This window comes from Vidua macroura, chromosome 2 (genome assembly GCF_024509145.1).
Source record: "Vidua macroura isolate BioBank_ID:100142 chromosome 2, ASM2450914v1, whole genome shotgun sequence".
NCBI classification, from domain to species: Eukaryota; Metazoa; Chordata; class Aves; order Passeriformes; family Viduidae; genus Vidua; species Vidua macroura.
The window spans coordinates 107,675,018-107,697,533 of record NC_071572.1 but is presented as its reverse complement, the minus strand read 5'-3'; the positions used below and the strand labels follow the sequence as shown (position 1 = coordinate 107,697,533).

At 41.1% G+C, this 22,516-nt stretch overlaps 1 protein-coding gene across 1 annotated transcript in view; it reads right to left on the bottom strand.

Annotated features, from left to right (window-relative positions):
• Positions 1–14,926, bottom strand: part of ROBO2 (roundabout guidance receptor 2) — a 434,311-nt gene extending 419,385 nt beyond the window's left edge. Inside the window, exon 1 of the mRNA XM_053969447.1 lies at positions 14,872–14,926. Coding sequence (XP_053825422.1) covers positions 14,872–14,926 — 55 coding nt within the window. The remainder of the gene's footprint in view (positions 1–14,871) is intronic.
• Between the last annotated feature and the right edge of the window lie 7,590 nt (positions 14,927–22,516).

Here is a 22,516-nt window from a genome sequence, read left to right as displayed (position 1 = left end):
TCATTAATCCTTCCCACTGTGTAGTTTGGAGGTATTTTTCAGTTTCTACAGCAAGGCTGATTTGATCACTCCCATCACTTGGAAGATTAAAAATAAACATAAATATAGATTGTAAGGTACACTGTGAATCTATGCTTATATAAACAGAAGTTAAAACTCTCTAGCAAAAAATTTAGCAACTGTACTGCTCTCCATTTATTACTTTTATGAATAATTTTATATAATAGCATATATTAAAAAACAAATTTTAATATAATAAATTTATTTTTATATAATAAAGGAATCTCACCAAGTATCAATATTCTGAATTGTCATCTCATTTACCTCCAAAGAGTCTCACAAGTGTGGGCAAGAAGTGCCAGGTGTCAGGAACACCGTGTTTTAACAATACTTCTCTAAAATCCCAAGTATTTGGTTTATCAAAGAGACAGCCACAGTGCCACACAGCCCGGTCTATCGTCCCTGTCCACCTCATTTTATCAAGGGAAGGATTCTGAAGCACAGGCATCGATTCTCCCCCATGAGCACAAAGGGGAACAAGAGCCAATGACATCTACATAACATTAGGTATATATTCCATGAACACTCAAACACTGTAGTGGACTGATCTATCTTATTGTTGCCATATTTACTGGCAGTGAGTAAACATTCCAAAACTCCTTACAAAGCAAAAGCTCTTCCATTACTGGAAAAGTAAAACAAAACCAGCAAGATCTACTTTTAAAGATGATGTTACTGAAACTACAGCAGTATTTTTGCTGATTTTGATGTATTTGGAAAGGAACAAAAGAAGGTCTGTAATTAAAGTATTTATTTTTCTGTTATGTTTGTTTTACTTTTTGAAACTACTACTATGATTTTATTCTTTTTTTCCCCTCTCCTGGATATGTCTTTTTTTCCACTAAAAAAACTCACAGTATAAGCATTTGGGAAAGCACTTACAAACAAAAATTTCTGTCTTGAAGACATGAAAAAAAAAAACAGTCATTTTTACTGACAATTTATCTACTTGTCCCAACGGTCAGACACTATTCACAAATACTTTAACAAGGACATTCATAATTTTTCTCAAAATTATCTAAGTAAATACCCTCCAAGCGATTTTAAGGTGTGTTAACAATAGTTGCATTTGCCATTTAAAGCAAAAATAAATGCAAGTGAAAGTAATAAGCAATATCCATTTATAGCTCTCCAAGACTGCTGCACCAAGAATACAACATGCAGTAGAATAATTTTCTGATTTATTACTTTGGCTTATAACATCCAGTTAGGTTTTATTTATATCACCTGCATATGCAACCAACTCATATTGATTTATAAAAAAGCTTATACATAGGAAAGTAAATTGTGATCTCAAAAGTCTTCTGACACAGCATAGAATATTAAAGACTCTATTTTCTCTCCAGGTTCTCAGTGTACAGGCTGAGCAATTTCTCCACTGAAAGGGCTGATAAACATTGGAATGGGGTGCTCAGGGATGAGGTGGAACGACTGTTCCTGAAAGTGTTCAAGAAATGACTGGAGATGGCACTGAGTGCTATGGTTTAGTTGACTAGGTGCTGATCAGTTAAAGGTTGGACTTGCTGACCTTGGAGCTCTTTTTCAACCTTAATGATTCTATTTCCTTTAAATGTCTGGTAATTCCTGTATTCAGGAGAATTATAACTTATAATATAATTACTCACAAGAGTTATAACTCCTCATCCAAAGAGTGACAAAATTTATTCCACCCTCATCTCTGCTTCGGGAATACCAAGCAGTCTAGTAAGACAGCTGGACACAAATGCTAAGGGGCATAAAAGGAATTTGTTGTCAAACAATGCCCCTGCTTTTCTAATTTTCAAATTTATTACTAATTGGTTTTAAAATAGATTTTTGGCTGTTCTAATAATAAAAAAAATTAGACCTGAGGACAGATGCAGCTAAAGGTGTTTACCATAAGTCAACAGGCAGCCTCTATTTGAAGATGAAATAAATGTAGCTTTCATGGTGTTAGAGACTTCTTTCTCAAGCTGCCGACTGCACCGCCTACTGCTTCATTCTCATTGTCTTGGTTTCCCACTGGTTTTCCAATGGAACACAGGTAAAGTTTCTGGTATCTGTTAACCTCCTGATTACAACTTTACATTTAGTTTTAAGTCACTCTCTTAAGCTTTGTATAGTCATAAAAAATAAAACAAAAGAAAACCAAACCAACAGACAAAACTTCCTTCTCAGCATTAACCTCCCACATTGCCAACCACAACAAAACCAGAACTGTGGCCCCACTGACAAAATTCCCAGCAACTTCTGCTGAGTCAGGGTTTCATTTACATTACACTACAAAAAGTAAAATTTGTTCTTCAGTAAGACTAGGATCAACTGTGAATTAAAAAACAAACAAACAAACAAACTTTGACATAGAAATATTTCACCCAGCTTACCTAGTAAATTAAGAGAATTCTCTCACAAGGTATTTTGTATAGTATATATTTAATACTTACTGCATTTTCATAGAATCACAGAATATTCTGAGTTGGAAGGGACCCACAAGGATCATCAAAGTCCATCACAATTTACTTTCCTATATATAATACCAATTTATAAAAAGGCTTATATATAAGAAAGTAAACTATGCACAGGACAGCCCTTCTGGATTCCACCATGTGCCTGAGAGTGCTGTCCAAAAACTTCTTGAGCTCTGTCAGGCTGCTGCTGTGACCACTGCCCTGGGGAGCCTGTTCCAGTATCCAAACACCCTCTGGATAAAGAACGTCTTCCTGATATCCAACCTAAACCTCCCCTGACACAGCTTCAAGCCATTCCCTTGGGTCCTGTCACTGGTCACAGAGATCAATGTCTGCCCCTCCACTTCCCCTCAGGAGGATGCTGAACACTCCAATGAGGTCTCCCTTCAGTCTCCTCTTCTCTTACATGTATCTCTCACATGTATCATGTATAGATTATATAAACATAACAGAAATCAAGTCCTCAAAAAATACCAATTCTTTCAAGAGTTGTATCAGCACAATAATTTACTCAAATGTTGTTACTAATAAGTTTATACCTACCCAATGTCTTTTACCTTTTAATGTTATTTTTCCTTACAACTTTGTAGAAAACTAAAAAAACAGACATTGATACTTAAAGTTTATTATCCTTCTATGTCTCAATAGTTCATAAATGGATAAGTTCAACCATTTGCAAGAATAGGAAACTTGAATAATGTATAAACATAGTTATCTGTAGTTCTCACTAGACTGAGACAATTCTCCATGACAGAGGAGAAACTTGCATGTTTTAAAATTAAATGGAAGACTTAAGACACAGTTTAATTTTCAGGAAGGTACGTCTTTCCAACTTGACATAAAATTTGGCTTGCACATGTAAATTTTGTAAGTTTATTTTAATTTATTTTCATTTCCTCAAGGCACTAGTTAAGCATGACAGAATATTATGCCTCCACGGAACGTAATCTATGCAGAGAATTCACCAAGTAACCCTGCCAGAGGACAAAGTTTCTTATAATACTACTTCCCTCACCAACACTGCTTTCCCCCTCTCCAACCCTTGCTGTCCTTTAATTCTTCATATTCAAAAACATGGTTAGAAAGCAGCAGCCAGAGCAGAATGAACAAAAGAGAAAAGGAGCTGGAAAATAAACTAAAGCAACTGGCAAGAAAAGAAGATAGAACAAACTCTTCAACTATGAAATATAAGGAGGCAAGTGACATGAATAAAACACAGAAGATGGAGCAGATGAAGAGCTCAGGAAATGAAAATGAAAACACAAGAGCACATTTTTTTCCCTGGCCTAGAATAAATGTAGAAGTTTCAACTCCACTGATTTCTGTGCAGTGAGCTAAGACATTTCTCATTTTCTGGCCTATGCAGAGGAAAATGTTCTAACAATTAGAAATGTAAAGCACTGAGAGTGAGGAGACTTTACATTTGAAACTTTACAAGAAAGTCACACATTTTTCATCATAGCAAAATGCTAGGAAATAGACTTAGAAGGAGGGAAGAAAGAAAGTGTAAGAAATGGTCATACATTTGTCTCATATGAAAGGAAAAGTGAATGCAAACCTGCCTTCCTTGCTTGCTTCTCCACTTCAACATCATAGCTATAAACTGCTCCCTATTTAAATAGATGTAGGCTACTTCATCTGAAAGAAGTTTATTCTACAAAGACATTGGGCTCTGAGGAACAGACAAGAACTCTGGAGAATGGTCCTTCAACATTTGAGTTGCACGAATAAGGAAATGCAACAGGAAAGACATTCAGCTAAATGTCACCATTTAAAAGAGGTTTTGTCTAATTTCAGATAAGCCCACTGCTACCACTTCTTTCCTGTCTCCTTCCCTAGCATATATTTAGACTCCCAGAGGCACATACCTTAGGACTGAGGGGAAGGACAAGGAAGGACAGGCATTGCTCAACGCTTCACCACAGCAGCGCCTGCTCCCCCCACAAGCCCTGTCCCAAACCAGCAGTGCTGAATCTCCCTCTACCTCTTTTCTCCTTCATAATTCAGTGCAGTAGGACTACCAAGTAAACAGGAAGGAAAATTACTACAAGAAGGCATATTTAATGGTCTGTGATTCTTCCATTTTGGGCCTCCTGGACCTCAAAAGTTGCCTTGTTTTAGATGTCATACAAACAGATGTAGCAGCAGCAGAAACAGTTCAAGTCACCCTTCGTCCTCAACTATAAACTACTTATAAAGCACTTGCAGCTTTCATAGAAGTAACTGAAAACTCAACTGTACTTTAGATGGTATTTAACTACTCCTAGAATCTGTGTGGATCCGGAAGAAAAATAAAAAACCCATCACACACAAAAGAACCACACACACACCCCCACCCCCATTAGCAGCCTGTAAGATAGAGCCAGTTCCCTGTAATTTAACTTACAACTCTTCCATCTTCATTTTTCCCTGGGGGCAAATTCAGCCCTGACCTAAACAGACACAAATTCCATTAAATTACACTGAGACTCAATCCAGTACTGCCAGGTCACCCAACAGCCTTGAAAATATGGGTGAAACCTATTTTGTCCCTATGGGAATAACAAATCGTTACAAGTTGCTGCACTATTTTTCCAAGTACATCATCATTGAATTTCTCGATTATCTGCATGTCACTAAATTGAGTCAACACAACATTTTACATTGGCAATGAGACCCTTGGCCACTCAACATTTACTCCTGGTAAGCAATGATACAGGGGCCTGTCCTGTCCACAGTCTGTCAGCTGTTTCCACAGCCCATATCACAGATCTCTGCAGCCACACATTCAGTTTCCTCATTCACAGGACTCACACATGACCTCTTCAGCAATCTTTCTTGAGAGATGTAATTATTGCTTTAAGACTGCTCTCCAGGCTAAGTTTCATTAAGCACTTGAGGAAAGAATATATTGTCTATACATTCCTCTTGCAATCAATTTCAAGTGAAATCTGCCATAATTCTCATTATTTTGATAGTCTGTTAATATAGACAATACTGCCAAATAATTTGTACCTGTTACACCATCACATGCAACCATTTCTAATGGACAAGGTTTAAAAGTAGACAATGACATTTAGATAAGACCACTTTTAGATCACTGTAGGAGGTGATGGTCAAGCAATTCTTGCCACAGCACACAATTATTTGAAAAAGCATGATTTAAGAAGTGAATAAAGGGCTTCACAAACTAGAACAAGAGTACCACAATTTTTAACAATCCTTCCTGATTTTAACACACATAATGCAACATTGCTACTTGAATGCTTCAAGAACACTGAATACTCTGCTGTTCGAAATTGTTTGTAAGCAACTTCAATATCTTGCATTAAAACTGGCAGGAGCACTATGAAGACTTTTTGCACGCTTTTCTAGCTCTAGCAAAAACCAGAAGGTATCAATCACCCAGGTTTAACAGCAGCTGACTGGAGCCATTCATTGAGTTGTGCATTGCTACCACTGTGCCTCCATGAATAAGTCTCAAGGTCTCCCCCTCCTTTTTTTGTTCCTCTGAGTGGACTCTTAACAGCACAATTTTCTTTTTTTTTTTCCTCTTTTTACTTTCTGAATGGCTTCAAGAGATCAGCTGGAAAGAGACACCATTAGTAAAAACAAAAGTTCTCAAAGAAAAAGTGGGAACAAAGTGGACATATTAGAGACAAGTTGTGATTCATGGCCTACACTGTGCTTTGCCCCTCTCTTTACCTCAATACACTTTTCAGTTTTACTGCTGGATAAGAGCAGGGCAGACCATTGCACTTCTCCTAGCAACCAAAAATCACTTAGGGGAAAAAAAGGCATGTTGTCTGCTGAAAGGGGGGACAGAGATATTTGGGGTCATACAAAGAAAGACATATGTTATTTTGCATTTGATTCTAAATTGAGCAGTTGTCAAAAAAGTCAGTAAATAATAACAATAATAAGCAGTTCTGGTTTCACTGATTCATATTTAATTAAATATCTGTTTGCCTACTTGTCACATTTCATTTTCCTTTAATTCAGTGCTTTAATAGTTCCTACTACTGTTTAGAGTTTTGTTTTCAGGGACATAAATTCTATCCCTTACAGTTTCTAAACATATCTATATACAATTCTAATGATCTCTCTATACAGTTGTTTTGGGTTTGTTTCTTTTTTTTTAAATCTAGATCTATACACAGAGAAAACTATTCTTAGGGATTTAAACACAATAGCACTAAAAGACAATTTTATCATAGGATCCTCCTATTCTAAACACTGAGGTTTTTACCCCATAGATAGGATTTACACGTTACAGAACACATTGTCTGATCTCATTTGGTAAAGACCACACTGTACAGTTTAAGATGATGAAACAAGTTCAAGCAGAAGAAAAAAAAAAAAAAAGCAAAACCACAGAATTTTGTAATTCGGACATACATCTGAATAGCCAAGTCACATTGACTAGTTTAAAACCAAAGCATTATAATTTAAAATCCAGTTTGGTGACAGAACAGATGCATAGATCAAGGATAAAATGCAGCCCACAGTATTTCTGGTAGTTAATTTTTTTCCCACTGGAAGTCCTTTGTTTAATCGCTGTTGCCTTGACGCAAACCAACCATTTTAGTCAGTCCACTGAATTCTTCTTACATATCATAAAAACACATATACAAAAAGCTCCAGCCAATTTATCATAGCACTTGTGCAGAGCATCAGGTTAAAGCCAGCTCAGACCCTGGTTCACTGCATCACACTACAAATAAGCATTTTCATGAAGCCACTCCAAACAAACCTGAACTAAAACAATTTAACAGAAAAGCTTACTCACTTCATGGATAAGTGATGTACAATTGACATAGCAATGATAAAAGCCTAAACGTTCTGAGTGTGAAACAACCCTGAAGTGTTCAGGGACCAGCACTCCCCTGGAAAGCATGACAGAGGTGCTTTGCTCCCCTGTTCATTCCCTGCACCATCTAACCCAGCTCCTCTGTTGGGTATCTCTCCCCATCAAGCCATGGACCTGGAATCAGGCTACTATTCCACTCTTTCTCCCAGCTTACAGTGTAATATCTCTCGAGGAAACTGTCAGAGCGGGGCAGTGCTACTGTACACGCAGGAACAGTAAGCATCCCCAGGTCTCAAAGGTGACATAATAGACTCTGGGAAGTGAGAAGGAGGATGCACCCACACACCCTTTACCTGCAGGCTTCTACTACGGAGTGACAGTCCCAAAGAGATCAAGTTCTCTAGTTCTCCGACTAGTTTGGTCCAACAGCTTTGCAATGCCATTTGAATTTTTTGTAATACTGAAATTAACTATTGTCCATCATTTAGTTGCAGAATTCTCTTCAGGATAAAACGAAATGCTAAAACTGGCCATTCCATTTGCCAGGATGAAGTCAACTGGGCTACAGGACATATGGACCTTGAAAACTGCACAGAATGACAGCCTGAGAACCCATGATTATAGAGCTCCTCCAGCAATGAATACTTTTCACAACTGCTTTTTAACTCTTGACATTTTCCCAGCAGTAAAAAAAGTACCTCTGGTATGCTGGCATGAATTGCCCCTCCATTCACTATGAATGAGGAGTAAGTTGACTGATGTCAGTTACCTGACATTTTGGTTTTAAAAGGTTAAATTTTTTCCACTCAGTTTCTCTTGTAATCAATGGCAAGCGATTAATATGAGTGAACCACAGCTCCCTGTGTTTTACAACTTGCTGCTGGCCGTTAATTCCTTACTTATTTGTCCAATCTGCATTTATGACAGGCACATCACAGAGATGCTCTTCTCTCCTTGGCACACTGCACTGAAGCTATAGAGGCAATGCCTAAATACAAATGAAAAGACCATATGCTGCAACAGACAGGGTGGCACAACCATCTAGGTAGTCTCTAATGAGTGAGACCATACTTAGCTCCTGGCATCCCCACTCGTCCTACCAGTTCATTTCCATATATCAGACCAAATAAACTGTTCTCCGAACTAATCTGAGGAGAAGTGATGAGAGGAAGTAAAAGCAGGATATAACAAAGTATAAAGTAGCACAATGGCAGGTCCTTCACTGTCATCAGACTGAAGAATTCTGCTGGAACTGAAGTGGCACAATGAAGACTCACTGACAAGGGTAATTCTGCAAGCAAATACCATATATCACTAAGGATGCGCCAAACCAAGCTTGGAATAGTGTCTTGTGCTTCTGCATTGAGCAACTGAAAGCGATGAGGAATTAACCCAAAGACACCTTGTGTTCTTCCAGTCATCACTCAGGGAGGTAGAACTGAAGGAGTATCCCCACAACCACGACAAATAACAGCATTGGAAGTCTGCAATAGCACCTGCGTGCACACGATCTCGATGGGTTACAAAATAAACACTGGAATCACTAGATAAGGGTGACCTTCAGTTATCAGCAAGCCAGAGACACGACAGTTCCTGGTAGAAACGGCAATGCAAACAAGCAAGAAGGAATAATGTTTGCCAACCTATCTAGTATATAAGCAAAAAGCTATCTCACAACCCAGTTAAACAGATGCATTAACTCAGGGATCTGCAGATAATAATTATTATTTAGTTAGTTTCCAGAAAAAAAAAATCAAAAATGACTGGGGAAGAGTGGTAAAGAGATTAAAGTTCAATGCACAGGCACAAGACAGTTCTGCCAGAACAACATTCAGATGAATATCCTCACTTCCTATTTGCCCAAAACTCAGAGATGAACCTCAGTAAGCCCTGGCCATCAGAGCACAGTGGCTCAATTCAAGTATCAGCAAGTTCTTACATGGGTACTACTGGTTAGTTTGTCATTGTTGCTCAGGTATTCATTGATGAAGGCTTTTATTTTAATAAAATTAAGAGAACATCTTCCATCTCTTCCTTGGAAGCAACACCAAGATAAGCTGCAGAGAGAATTAAAAAGCCATTTTTTATTTCATGAACTTTTGGCTTGAAAAACATTAAGAACGCGTATCTTTACATACACGACATCATCACAGCATATGCTGCAGTTGAGATGGCCATAATACACACAGTATCACCAAACAATTTCAGAAAGCTTCATCCCATACAGAGTAACACCTCACCACATCAGAAGGCTTCAGGTGTCTGCCCATACATAGCACAAGAATTAGCTTTTTTGTTACAAAGAGCAACTCTGCTCTAGCAAAAAGAGCACTGTAGAAAGGAGTGAGCAGAACTGAGGCATCAATACACACTTGTACTCTCTAGTATTTTTGTAGCTGTTGTAGTGTTGCACGTAACAAGAAGCCAACTTCATCTTGTGGCAAGATTACAATGACAGTAAGCTAAGATAACACTGCCTGCTTTCTCAGTGTTCTGTGAACTCAACAGCAAAACTCATACAGATTTCAGTGGTGCAGAATCAGGACCTAGATTAATGGGCCTCATTTAATTATCCACTATAACAACAAAAATTATTACCCATGGGTGATGACCAGTTATTTTGTTAAGGAAAAGTTTTGAGGTGAGGACAACACTAAACTCAATCTTATATCTGAATCTATAACGTCAATTGTTCAATTGTTGTCCACAATTTATAACAGAAGTCAGTTGTGAGAGTAAAGATGGTGACACTAAAATACACATCTGCAAATCTCTATTTCTATACAAATATTTTGCATTCAAAGATCTCATATCTAACAGTCCACACAACTATCCTGCATAAAAGTTATTTTTAACATTCTCTCTGAATAAGTGATTTAGGATCAGATCCTGTACCAGTCCATGTACCAGAACAAATTGTTTTGAACATACAAGGCATGTGTACTGTCAAAACATAAGTACAAGAATCCTCAGGCAACAATAAAAGGGTATTTTAAAAATTTGGTTACATGTAAGAAACCAAAAAGCCAACACATTTATTTATTTATTTATTTGGCAAGAGCAAGTACTTGCTTTCTTCTGCCTTCTTCTTGCGAAATAAAGAGATTTCTACAGAAAGGTAGAAAAGCACACCAGTAATGGTGTCTCTTGGCAAGAAACCGCGTCAATATGATCACTAAGTATCCTCCCCAAGGCTGGTGTGAGAAGTGTGAGCCAGATGGCAGCCACAGGAAGAGCGAGCTCTGCCATGCCAGCTGAGATAACAGATAAAACCTGACAGCAGCGTCCTCTTAGGTGGCTGAAACAGAATGCACAGAACCTGTTAGCAATCTATTTAGCCCGGATCAATATTTGAATAGCAATTCAAGGGTAACAAATGGCTAAAAAGCCATTGCATACTCTTCAGTAATTTCCACTAAATGGTTCAGCAGTGGACAGAGCACGTCTCGAATTCAGGGCTATGAGCCCACATAGCATTGCTATGGAAAAGAGACTCCTGCAAATGGAGTTGACTGGACAGACCAGCCAAAGACTCCTTTTTATCTCATCACACTTTCTGGCACATCTCCTTGATACTTTTTATGCATCCTTAAAAATGTATTTTAATTCTTTTGTCTACTTTTAAAGTTGCATTACTTTAGCCTGCATTGCTAAAACTCAATTTCCCTGAGCAATATCAATCTCATCATTAGAGAGTTGCTAATGGAAGGATTATTGAAGTCAGTGCAACTCAGATGAAGGCTTAAAACCCCCTAATTTCAACTTTTCAGGAAGATTTGTGGAGTATCAGACCTTTTGCAGTGCTCCAAATTAGCAAAGACATAAACCAAAGAACCTGGATTATCATTTACTTTTCAAGCAAATCCATCTCTGGAAGTACAATGACAGGGTTCCCTCATTGCTTCTGCACATAAAAACATAGTGTTGCAATGGTGACTTACAAGACAGGAAATAAAGAAAGCAAAATCTTAAGACTAATTCAGCAAAACCTGTCATCATAGGCACAAATTCATCCCTAGTCAGCAAAGTTTTAAAGCTTATGATTACCTTGGAACATGCGTTTAAATTCTTAACTTCAGCAAGACTGTGGCTAAGAGATGGAAGCACTCAAATGCTCTGCAGAATTGGGTCCAAAGGAAGAACTAGGTAACAGAAACAAAACTGCAAACTCTCCAGAATCTTACTCTTAAGGCATTAAAATGCACACATTCCACAGAAGCAAAGGTTATCCATCAACAGCAAAACTCACATGAGAGATCAAGACCCTGTCAGCTCAAATATTCACTGGAACAATATACTCCAGCTTTATATGTAAGCCATGTTCTCCAACAGGCAACAGGGACCTGGACAAAGCCACAGATGTGTAACTCATTGGCATGAAGAAATAAAATGGATTTTTAAAAAATAAAAAGAAATGTAGAATGTTTCAGCCACCACACCATTTCAGATGCACACTTTTTATTAAGAACTGCTTAATATGGTGATAAAAGGCTGTTTTTTCAGAATTATTCTCATATATCTTTAACACCTTCTCCCATTCAGGAGCATCATACTTACAGTTTTCGAGGGACTAAAAGCCAGCTCTGACATAAAAGGTTGTCATTTTCATTGAAAGTACTTATGAGTCCTACCAGGCCAGGGTTTGGCTCACCAATACCTGTGCTCACATCAGTTGTTACCTTTTAATATTTGTTCTTTAAAACTTTATTAATTATTGGAAAAAGGATAACAAAACACAGAACAATGAAAGAACAATCAATTGAGCACTATTAAAAATCCACAAGTAATCACCTCCTTTAACTCCAGTAGCTAGTGGCTTACTTTATGGGGCAGACTCTGTGTACTGGGGTGTTCTGTTGTTTGTTTGGGGGACTTCTGTATGTGTTTTGGTATTTGGGATTTTTTGTGTTTGATGTTTTCTTTGTTTGCTTTGTGTCAAGAACAATAACCAAGACTGATAGCTAAATAAAAAGGTAATGGAAGTTATTCACTTATCAGAGTGCAAGAGTATGGGCAGGGTTACAGGAAAATCAAAAGCAAAATAATAAAACCCCTAAAATCTACATACGTGTATGTAGCACATGTTTTCTGCCACTTTCGTTGAGCTGTGTAATTTTCAGGTGTTCTAAAACCATGGACAGCAAAAATAACTTCAGAAGAAAAACATTATCATTTTGATCTATACCGCTTTTCAACTACTAAATAAAATGAAACTCAGAGGGAAAAGGATGGTTAACACACCTCAAATGCTACAGTGTCCATGTCTGGACCTCTTGCCAGGAATAAAAACAAAAACACCCAGCCAAGCCTAACAACAAAACCCCCCCTCAAACCCAGAAATGCACTAAGAGGTAACTTTCAAACATAGAAAACAAACCAAGGACTTATAAACAAGAAGTCTGTTTGGTTTTGTCTTTTATTCTTAAACTAAAGCATCACAAATGGTGCTGATGTTGATAGAGTTCTTTTCAAAGCAACTAGTGGTATATGTCAGCCTAAGATGTGATTGTAATTACTATGCTTCTAAAGAGACAAAAGCACTGTGTGCCAAGCTTGCCTGCCAGTATTTCTTCAAAGTTACTTGTTAGTCATTTCGACAATAACAGCTTATATCTACTTGGTCATGATGTGCTATCCACAAAGCTCTTTATTTATTTAGTTCAGAGAGTTGTTAATGCAGGCAAACTTGACAGTCTCTGCAGTATTTTCCCACAAAGGGGAGTATCACATACATTCCGGGAGCTGCTTGGCCATTTTTTCCTAATGGTCCGGCTCTAAATCAGCTGTGGGCTTCACCTGCACCGCCCCACTCTCTAGACTAAACTAGAACAAACGTTCTACATGTGTTCCCCATGACAAAACTCGAATAAATTATGTCGTGCTCCTGTCGTTCCAGCAAGCTGGTTAATTGCATTTGTTTCATATATCTCCAAACAGACTGGTACTTTAATTACATTCTGTAACACCAAGCTCCTCTGATTCACTCTGTCACTTCCACTGAGCACTTTAATTGTATTCCTTCTAGCTACATACAATTTTAAACACTTACTAATAATTACATTTCTATAACCTGATGTCTGCAGTTTGTACACAAAGATACCTCCAATATCAGTGGCCTTAAAGTTAAGGCTCTTTTGTTACAGCAACAAAAATAGAGCACAACATAAAACAAAATCCCTTCAGAACTATGATTGTACTGACAGACATAAATGTTCTATTAAATCCTTTCACAGTTAAAGCTTCTCCTTTTAGCATGTGCATACATTATGTAGAAATTTTCTTATCAACTGACAAAACCTAAGATTTAACTGCAGAGCACATCACGCACCCAAGGTAAAACTGCACTTGAATCTCTCCCTCTTCTATTTTGCCTCTTTTCTTTCTAGGGGGTGGTGGAGAAACACCCAAAGCATTCTGTGACTGCAAACAATAACCCAGAGCCCTCGCCTCGGGACTGACATAGTAAATGCTGTGAACAGCTTCTTGGAACAAAGTTTGCTCTGACAGACAGGCAAAACCATCCAGGGTCCCAGACACTGCATTCACCTCAAACGTAAAGGACTGCTTAGCGCTGCGAATAGCCGATGCTAGCCGGGCTGTCGAGCATCAGGGGCCAGCACACCCTCTGTAGAGCTGGATGCTCGCTCCTAGTCGTGTGCTTGAGGTGCTCTACTGCATCCACGGCTTGCGCAGCAGCACAGCGCCCACCCCTACTCCGAAAGGCAATTTGCCCTTGCACGGAAGTTCTCGCCCTGCTAAACCGTGCTTCCCCGAGATGGTAATTTACAGCTCCCCATCCAGTACTTAAACTCGAAACCACAAGAAACGTTGCAGAGCACACCCAAAGGGGAGGGGGAGGGGCCGCTGTTCATAAGGAAACCCACCCTTTCCCCAGACGCCGCTAGGCTTCATGCAAACCCTCCCTCCGGGCAGCTGGGCAAGAGGACAGGGCTGCCGGGGGGACGCCGCCGCCCCACCTGCCCGGCTCGGCGGAGAGGGGCGGAGGCGGAGCGGGCTGGTCGGGGCCGCGCCGCCGCCGCCCCGCGCTCCCAGCCCGCCTCCCTCCCTGCCCTCCCTCCCTGCCGCTCGCCAGCGCCGAACGAGGCGTTGAGGGACTCTGGAAATCCGCCAGTCCGCCTCACCTGGAGCACAGGCAGGGCTAACCTATTTATTTCATCAGCTGGCTCTACCCGTGGAAAGTTTAACAATAGAAGGCGGCAAAGTAATACCAGCTACAACAGCGCTCTGCTTTTCCTTTCCCCTTCCCGCTCCCCAGCCCTAAATAAAAGATTTATCACGGCAGTTTTTTACTCTTTGCTCGCCACCTCAAGCTGACATTATTCCATTCATAAGCTGCTTTTCCATTAAGTTAGAAGACGGGAAGGGCTGCTTATTGGAAACATTTATTCTCCCTCTTCCGATCCCTCCCTCCCCAAATACCATTTTTATACCAGAAACAAACTTAGGGCTCTGTAACGTTAAAGCTTATAATGCCATCCATGTGCTGTCCCAAATCAAATTCAGATGAAGGGGATTTCTGCACAGAAATGACATATCTAAAATAAGCGAACTTACCATAGACTTGAAAAAACGCAAATCCGAAGAGCAGGAGTGGCGTCAGCAGACCCATTTTGACATATTAAAAACAATCCCGATCGCTTGCGAGACCAATTCCACAGAGATTAAAAAAAAAAAAAAAAAAAAAAAAAAAAAAAGAGAAAAAAAGAAAAAAAGTATCCAAAGCCAGTAAGAGGTAGGTCCAAAAGTTTTCAGTTTCCTAGCAGCTACTTAAAGTGGAAAGGGAAATCTTCAATTCAAAAGCTGGAGATGCAAAGGTCTTGGATATGACACTTTTAGATCCATACAGATTAGAGAAGCAGCGAGTGAGCTCCGAAGGCTTCTGCTTTGCACACACGCTCCTTCCTAAATTCCCACCAATCCAGCCCAAGCAGGGGAATTATTCAAGTGTGTCTAAGACTCTCTTTAGGATCCATGGCAATCCAAAAGCAAGCTCTTTCTTCGGAAGACAAGGAGAGACTGTGAGAAAGGACCTGATTCCTAGAAAGTGCTCCACAAACTTCCCGGCACTTTGCAGGAAAACCATTGGTTTGGTTCGGCTATTTTGCCTTCCTCTCGCTCTCGCCCTCCCCCTACCCCCTTTCTGTCTCCCTTTCTCTCCCCAAATCAGTTCAAGCTGCAGAGTTTCTCACTTAACTTCCATAATAGGAACGCCCAGGCAATGTGCTACACGGGAGGGGAACGGCTTGCTTTCTCAGCATCCCCTCAAAAGAAAAAAAGATAATGAAAAAAAAAAAAAAAAAAAGAATAAAAATTAAAGCCGTGTCCCCTACACCTCCCTCCTCACTGGCAGCGGAGCGGGAACTGTTGGAGGGCAGGACCCCGGCGCGGTGCCGCGGCTGCTGCCGAGCGCTGGCGGGGGCTGCGCGGAGTTCGGGGCTCTCCCGCCGCCGCGGCTCTCCCGGGCGGCCCCGCAGCGCGCCGCTCCTCTCCTCGCTCCGCTCCTCTCTCCCCTCCTCTCCCGCCGCCTCCGCCTCCCACCGCCGCGGACACACCGGCTGGCAGGGAGAGGGAGGAGAATGAGCGCGGCTCCCGAGGCTGCCTGGGGAAGGGAGGCTGCGGGGTGTGGACTAAACCACTGCGCTCCACACCCACGCGTCCCTCTGTCTCTCCTCCCGGGGTAGGGAGATGGGGACGGCGATGCCAGCAGGCGGCCGCAGGGCTGGGAATCGGGATCGCTGCCTCCCCTCTACAGTTGGGTGTAGGTAGGATTTACATGATTGCTCCTCACCGCTTCCTCTTTAATGGGCGGCTAATTTTTCGGTAAGTGATTTCATGGAACTGTTCTCTAATTATTCATTTTCCCTCTCGCGCGCGCACGCAGGCGCTCGGGAGTGAGACCCTTGAAAGGATATTCCCCGGGGATTTCTCTGCTGGCCCTCTCTGTGGAAAAGGAAGGAAATGTGGCAAATAAAATAAAACACAAAACAAAAGATCGCACGTGTCCCACAGAGCCGGCGGGCTCTGCCGAAACCCAGGAGCCTCCAGCCTCCCTTGGGCCCCTCGGATGCAGCGCAGCTCCCGCCAGCGGGAAAGTTTCCATGTCCCCGGAGGCGGCAGTGACAGAGACGGGAGAACGAGCCGCCTCGCCCCCCAGGACCCGGGAGAACAGCCCCTCTCCCACAGACGCTCGGAACAAACCCCGAAGCACCACAGCAAAGAGAGGGAGGGACACGAGGGAAGGAGCCACGCGGAGGAAAGCGGGTTGTAAGCGGCTCGCGGTGCCAGAGCGGGGCAAACCCCGAGAGCGGGCACAGATATCCCGTCAGTGGGCTGAGACAGCCCGTGAGAGGGACAAAGATACCCAGTGAGGGGGGAACACTGACACCCCGCGATGGGACCTGAGGCACCCCGTGATGGGGACACACACCTTGGGAGGGGGCACAGCCAGCCCGTGATGGGGGCACAGCCGCCCCTAAAGGGGTCACACACACCCCGACACCCGCTGAGGGGTCACACACACCCCTGAGGGGGCACGGACTCCCCGCTGAGGACGCGCAGACACCCCGAGGGGGCTCAGACACCGCGTTAGAGGGACTCAGATACCCAGTGAAGGGTCACAGACACCCCATTGAAGGGACACGGGCACCCTGTTAAGGAGGAACAGACACCCTGTTAAGGGGGTCGCACACACGCCAGGGGTCACAGACGCCCCGTTCGGTGGTCACACAAACCCCGTTACGGGGACACACAAACCCCGTTAAGGGGTCACGCACATGCCGCGATGGGGACACAGATGCCCCGTTCAGCGGTCACGCCGCCCCGTTCGGGGGTCACACAGAGCCGGGGCGTCCCCGCTGTCCCGCCCGTCGCGGGCCGGCGGCAGCGCCTCACGGTGAAGCCCGAGCGCCCCCTACTGTCGGGCTGCGGGCAGCGGCCGCCCCCCGCGCCCGGCGCTTCCTTTTGTCGCCGCGGCTTTGGGGTCCCAAAGGTTTTATCGCCTTGCTTTCTTCCTTTTTTTTTTTTTTTTTTTTTTTCCTTTATTTTGCATATACTAGAGATTTATTCATTTAATAATTTCTTAACGTAAAGGATCCGAACCGTAACTCTGCATAATGTGCACTGCCCACACATACTCCCGTAAATGGTCCGCAAGTTAATTCTTCCTTAATTCTTGCGTGCAGTCAGTGGTAGCTATTTTACCGTTGCCAAACGTTGCAGTGTCAGGGTTTTTCAAGTGTCTTAAGTTGATTACAGCTACGTCATGGAAAGCCAGATAAAAACTCCAGAGCCTCTTGATGTAAATCAGGAATGGTGCTCTCTTATAGTCACGATATGCCCTGCAGAGAAATGCCATAGAATCACAGAATGGTTTGGGTTGGAAGGGATTTTAAAGGTCATCTGCTTCTGAACCCCCTGGCGTGGGCAAGGACACCTTCCACTAGACCAGGTTGCTCAGAGCCCCATCCAACCTGGCCTTGAACACTTCCAGGGATAGGGCAGCCACAGCTCCTCTGGACAGCCTGTGACAGTGCCTCACCACCCTCACAATAGAGCATTTTTTCCTAATGTCTAATATAAACAACTCTCTCTCAGTTTGAAGCCCTTCCCCCTTGTCCTGTCACTCCATCCTCTTGTCAAAAGTCCCTCTCCATCTTTCTTGTGGGTTCCCTTCAGGTACAGGGAGGCCCCAGTTAGGTCACCCCAGAGCCTTCTCTTTCTCAGGCAGAACAATCCCAGTTCTCTCAGCCTTTCCTTTAATCTGCCTGCTCCATCCCTCTGATCAATTTGGTGACTTCCTCTGGCCTGGCTCCAACAGGTCCCTGTCCTTCCTGTGCTGGGACCACAGAGCTGAATGCAGCCCTGCAGGTGGGGTCTCAGCAAAGCAGAGGAGAGGGCCAGAATCCACTCCCTCCCTTGCTGGTCATATATTACTACATCTGAAGACTGGTTCATGAAGAAAGCTATAAGTAAGAATAATTAGGCAAAAGTGATAAAAAAGTTGTTCTTTGTCATTATGTTTGTGAATTGGCCAAACAAAAGGACCATAACTACCCAATGCCAGTCTGTATAAAATATGTGAAATACTGAAGAATATTTCCCTTTTTAGTGGACATTTGAAATACAATGGTGTTAGTGAAAATGCTGACTTGTTTAAAGCAACACTTTAATTTGTAAATAGCTTAACAATGTACAGTTCTTTTCCTGCTTCTCAAATAAATTTAAGATAAATTTAATAATAGCTGATGTAGACCAGAACACTTTGTAGATATATACAGACTTCAAAACCCCTAGGTACAGAGGTACCCGTAGAAGAGTATAATGACTTATACAAAGGTTCCCAGTGAAATCAGTGGATTATCCATTATAGCTGCTATTTTATTCATTCACATCCAAGGAACACCACTTTTCAACTATCAAACACTTTCCAAAACTTTTAAAAGTTTCAGCCAAATTTAACCAAGCTTTTTCATGCACCGTTTTTGCTCATGTGTGTATCATTGATTTCTTTTTTTCCTTTGAGAAGATTTAGCAACTCCCCAAAATAAAATCAAAGGTCATCCAAAGATGCGCAGGATCAGTACAACAGAGGTACAAATGTGTTGTGGTTTACAAGCACAGGACAAGTCACAGGTCAGAGTCACTGGCCTTTGAGCAAGGTTTGCTAGGAACAGTGTGTGCTTCTATTCTAAGCTGGAATGGTCCAGATACTGGAATAAAAAAACATATGCTTGTCTCTCTGGTCTTTCAATAACCTCCAGTGAACACGGCCAACAGGACAGATGTTCTCTGCTTGAATAGCAAAGTCTGTACAGAGGAACTGAATGTGCCAACTATTTGTTTGGCCATGAGCAATATGCCACCTGATTAAATACTTGTGTGAGCAGGATGAGGAAAAGACTTGTCAGGAGCAGTGCACATAAAGCTTCAGTTCAAAGGGTGTTGTTGAGGGGGGACTTTAGAACAGGGAAATGGCACAGTAAGATTTCACTAATCCATACTCAAGTCAGGCAGGACTAATTTGGTAAAGCAGCAGTGAGATCAGATTTGTCAGTGTTACAAGTAAAAGTCTCATTGCTTTCCCAGTCTGATATTTCATATCATTGATTCCTAGACCTATACATCTGCATTAAAATGTATATTTAGTATGAAAGATTGGATCCAGTGCTTAAAGAACCAGTGTTCTAAGCATAGCCCTCTCTTTTCTACCATTCACAGTATTTTTCTTCTAAACCAAAATTACCATTTCTGGTGTTACATGTGTATATAAAATACTCTATTTTCTGGTTGCCGTAAAGCCTCTTGTTATCATCTCAAAGAAGAAAGGTTTAAGTTGAGATGGGTCATACAGAATTTCTTTTGGATGCCAGAGCTATTCACCCAGGCGATTACTGAAAGTGAATAGAGATCTTTAATATCAAAAAATGTACACATATTACCTAATTTAAATGTAGGCAACTAAGTTAAGTTAAGAGGCTAGTCCTTTTAAACTCTGGAGTAGAGCAAAAGGCAAATCAGAGACTAATTCAGAGCATGTAATGTTAGGCAGCATCAGACAGACAAAAAGAGAAAAGAAGAAAAATTACATGAGTGAGCATGGACCTTCTCAGAGAACAGACTTTTGTCTTCCTCTGTGCTTTTCTGTTCCAGGTCACTGGCTTCTGATGCCATCTGACTATTGAATACATGATGAGAGAACTGAATTTATAGATTTTAATCCTTATAAATGCTGAAGCATGATTATTATTCCTGCTACAATCAATAAGGTCTTCCACAGGAAGGTTGGGCATGAGAGGTAAATCAGGAGCTGGGTCCAGGAAAAGAAGACATGTTGCTAGAAACAGTCTAAGTACTGTGGCTAGATGTATCTCACAAAGCCCCCTGAAGAGTAGTTTTCCTGCAGTCCCTGGATACCATAACTGATAACTCTGGCTAATCTGCTTTTCTAAACCCACCCTCGTGGATAAAAAAAAAAAAAAAAAAAAAAAAAAAAAAAAAAAAAAGGTGCCAGAAGCATTTGCTTTTTTCTCTGTCTCACAGGTGTCTCTTGCAGCACAGAGTGTCACCTTCTGCTACTACATTAAAAATTCCTGAGCTGTGGCATCTGACTTCAGAGTTTTTCTCTGGAAATACCAATCAAGCAACACTAACAACCCTATTTTGAAATATCCTTACTTTGCTAGACTGAGTTAGTATGTCTGCACTATTTTTAGTTACTAGTACAGCTACAGTGCTTGCCACAATTATAAGAATGATCTACAGCATTGGTAAGATAAATATTTGGCAAATTAAATTGTTGCAAGTTTTTCATATACATCTTATACTCAATTTAGGGCTTACATCCACAGCTCATTAAATGTGCAAAAACTGGTAAAAGAAAGATGGTACAGTTTCTTGGTAATCACTGAAACAGCCTCACCTAAAATAAGTGCAATTTATTTTAGATTGAGATTCAGATTGAGATTATTTTAGATTGAGATTCAGAGCAGGTAATATGCACAAATACTTAGCTGCAATGTGGGAAGCTTCTAGTCGTGTATCAGGAAACAGGATTTACAAACAGGTGCCTGAGGGGACTGTGGAATCACTGTCTCTGGAGATACTCAGAGTTTAATTGGACAATGTCCTAGACATTGAAGGTGCACCTGCTTTGAGTTGGACTAGAGATCTCCAGGGGTCTCAAAACCCACATTTTTCCATGGTTGCATGATTCTGTGACTGGCAATACTGACAAAGCTCCAATCATGCAAGTGTACTTTGTTGTACACCAAACACCAATGTTTCTTAGTAGAGAATTATGTACTCAAGTGTTCCGTAGCACTCACTTCTATTCCATAAATTACATAAAACTGCACATACAAGCTATAAATGAAGAACTGCTTGTTTTCCTCAAATTTAAGCCTGTTGCAATAATAGGAGTCTTTGCTGAGAGACTCCTATGCAGACTGAACAGTGAACATTACGGGAGTAGAAGTGCATTCCTTGCTCTCTTTTGATTGGAAACACTTTCCCTTGGAACTGCAGTATTTAGAATGGCCTTTTAAAACTTAGAAATTGGCCTTTCTGCCAAGTGCAGTAAGTTGCATATCAAGCTTATGGCTGTCTCCACACTAGACTGCAGCATGAATTCGTTATTTGCAGCTGGTCACACTGCATCCCTTCCAGTCCTTCCCCTGACTACATCTAGCTGGCCTTCCCCACTCCCCTTCCCACTCCCCCAATCAAGAGCTTCCTCTAACACACTCCTATTTTCATATTGGTATGTCTTAAAACATCTCCTGTTTGTAAGAGCTGTCAGTGCCTGTCTGCTGCATCAGGAACGTCTATTCCCTCTCTTATATCCAGAACTCTGTGTAAGTTATGCCTTTCTTTGTCTAATGAAGTAAAAGTTGATTACTTAACAAGATGAAGGCACCAATTATGAATAAGGAGCTAATCTATGTAAATAAGAACATCAAAGACATATTCTATCAACTAGAAATAAAATAAGACTCCAAGAGCAATTTAGTTTATTCTTTTGATAGTGTGTCCTCTATCTGGACATTCATTTTAATTAAAAAATAACAAAAATGCATTCTGCCCTAATTGACACAAAAACCTAAAACCATTCCTTAAGTATCAAGATAAACTTAATTTCCAAAGACAGTTTGGCTTTCCAGGGGGCATAAGGTGGTCATTGTGTCATTCCAAAAAAGAATGAGTGTTTAAAATCAATAACTGTAAGGTGACAAAATCTTACCCTGTCTATAGGAGAGATGCAAAAGTGAAATTCTCATTAGAAAAATGTATTTTTTTCATAGTGTGATGAGATGGATTCACATGAAATTAAGTGTTGTTACTGCACCCTGACTTCCAAGGATTAGAAAATCAGGCTGTACTTCAACACATGTCTAACTGTACACAACAATACACAAATAAGTCTTAAATTGAGCTCCATATTCCTACATAATTATATTAGAAATAACATGTTATGCTCTCTTATTAAGTGACATATGTCACACTTTCCATAACAAGTGCTTATTGACAGCCAACTAGATTAGCCAACAATATTTACACTTTAATTACAGCTTTTAAAATGGAAATATGTAACTATAATATGTACATAAGTTAACAGTTGGGCTTGATATCTTAGAGGTCTTTTCCAACCTTAAAAATTTTGTGATTTTATTATATGATATGTTAACAGGGCCAAAATTCATAA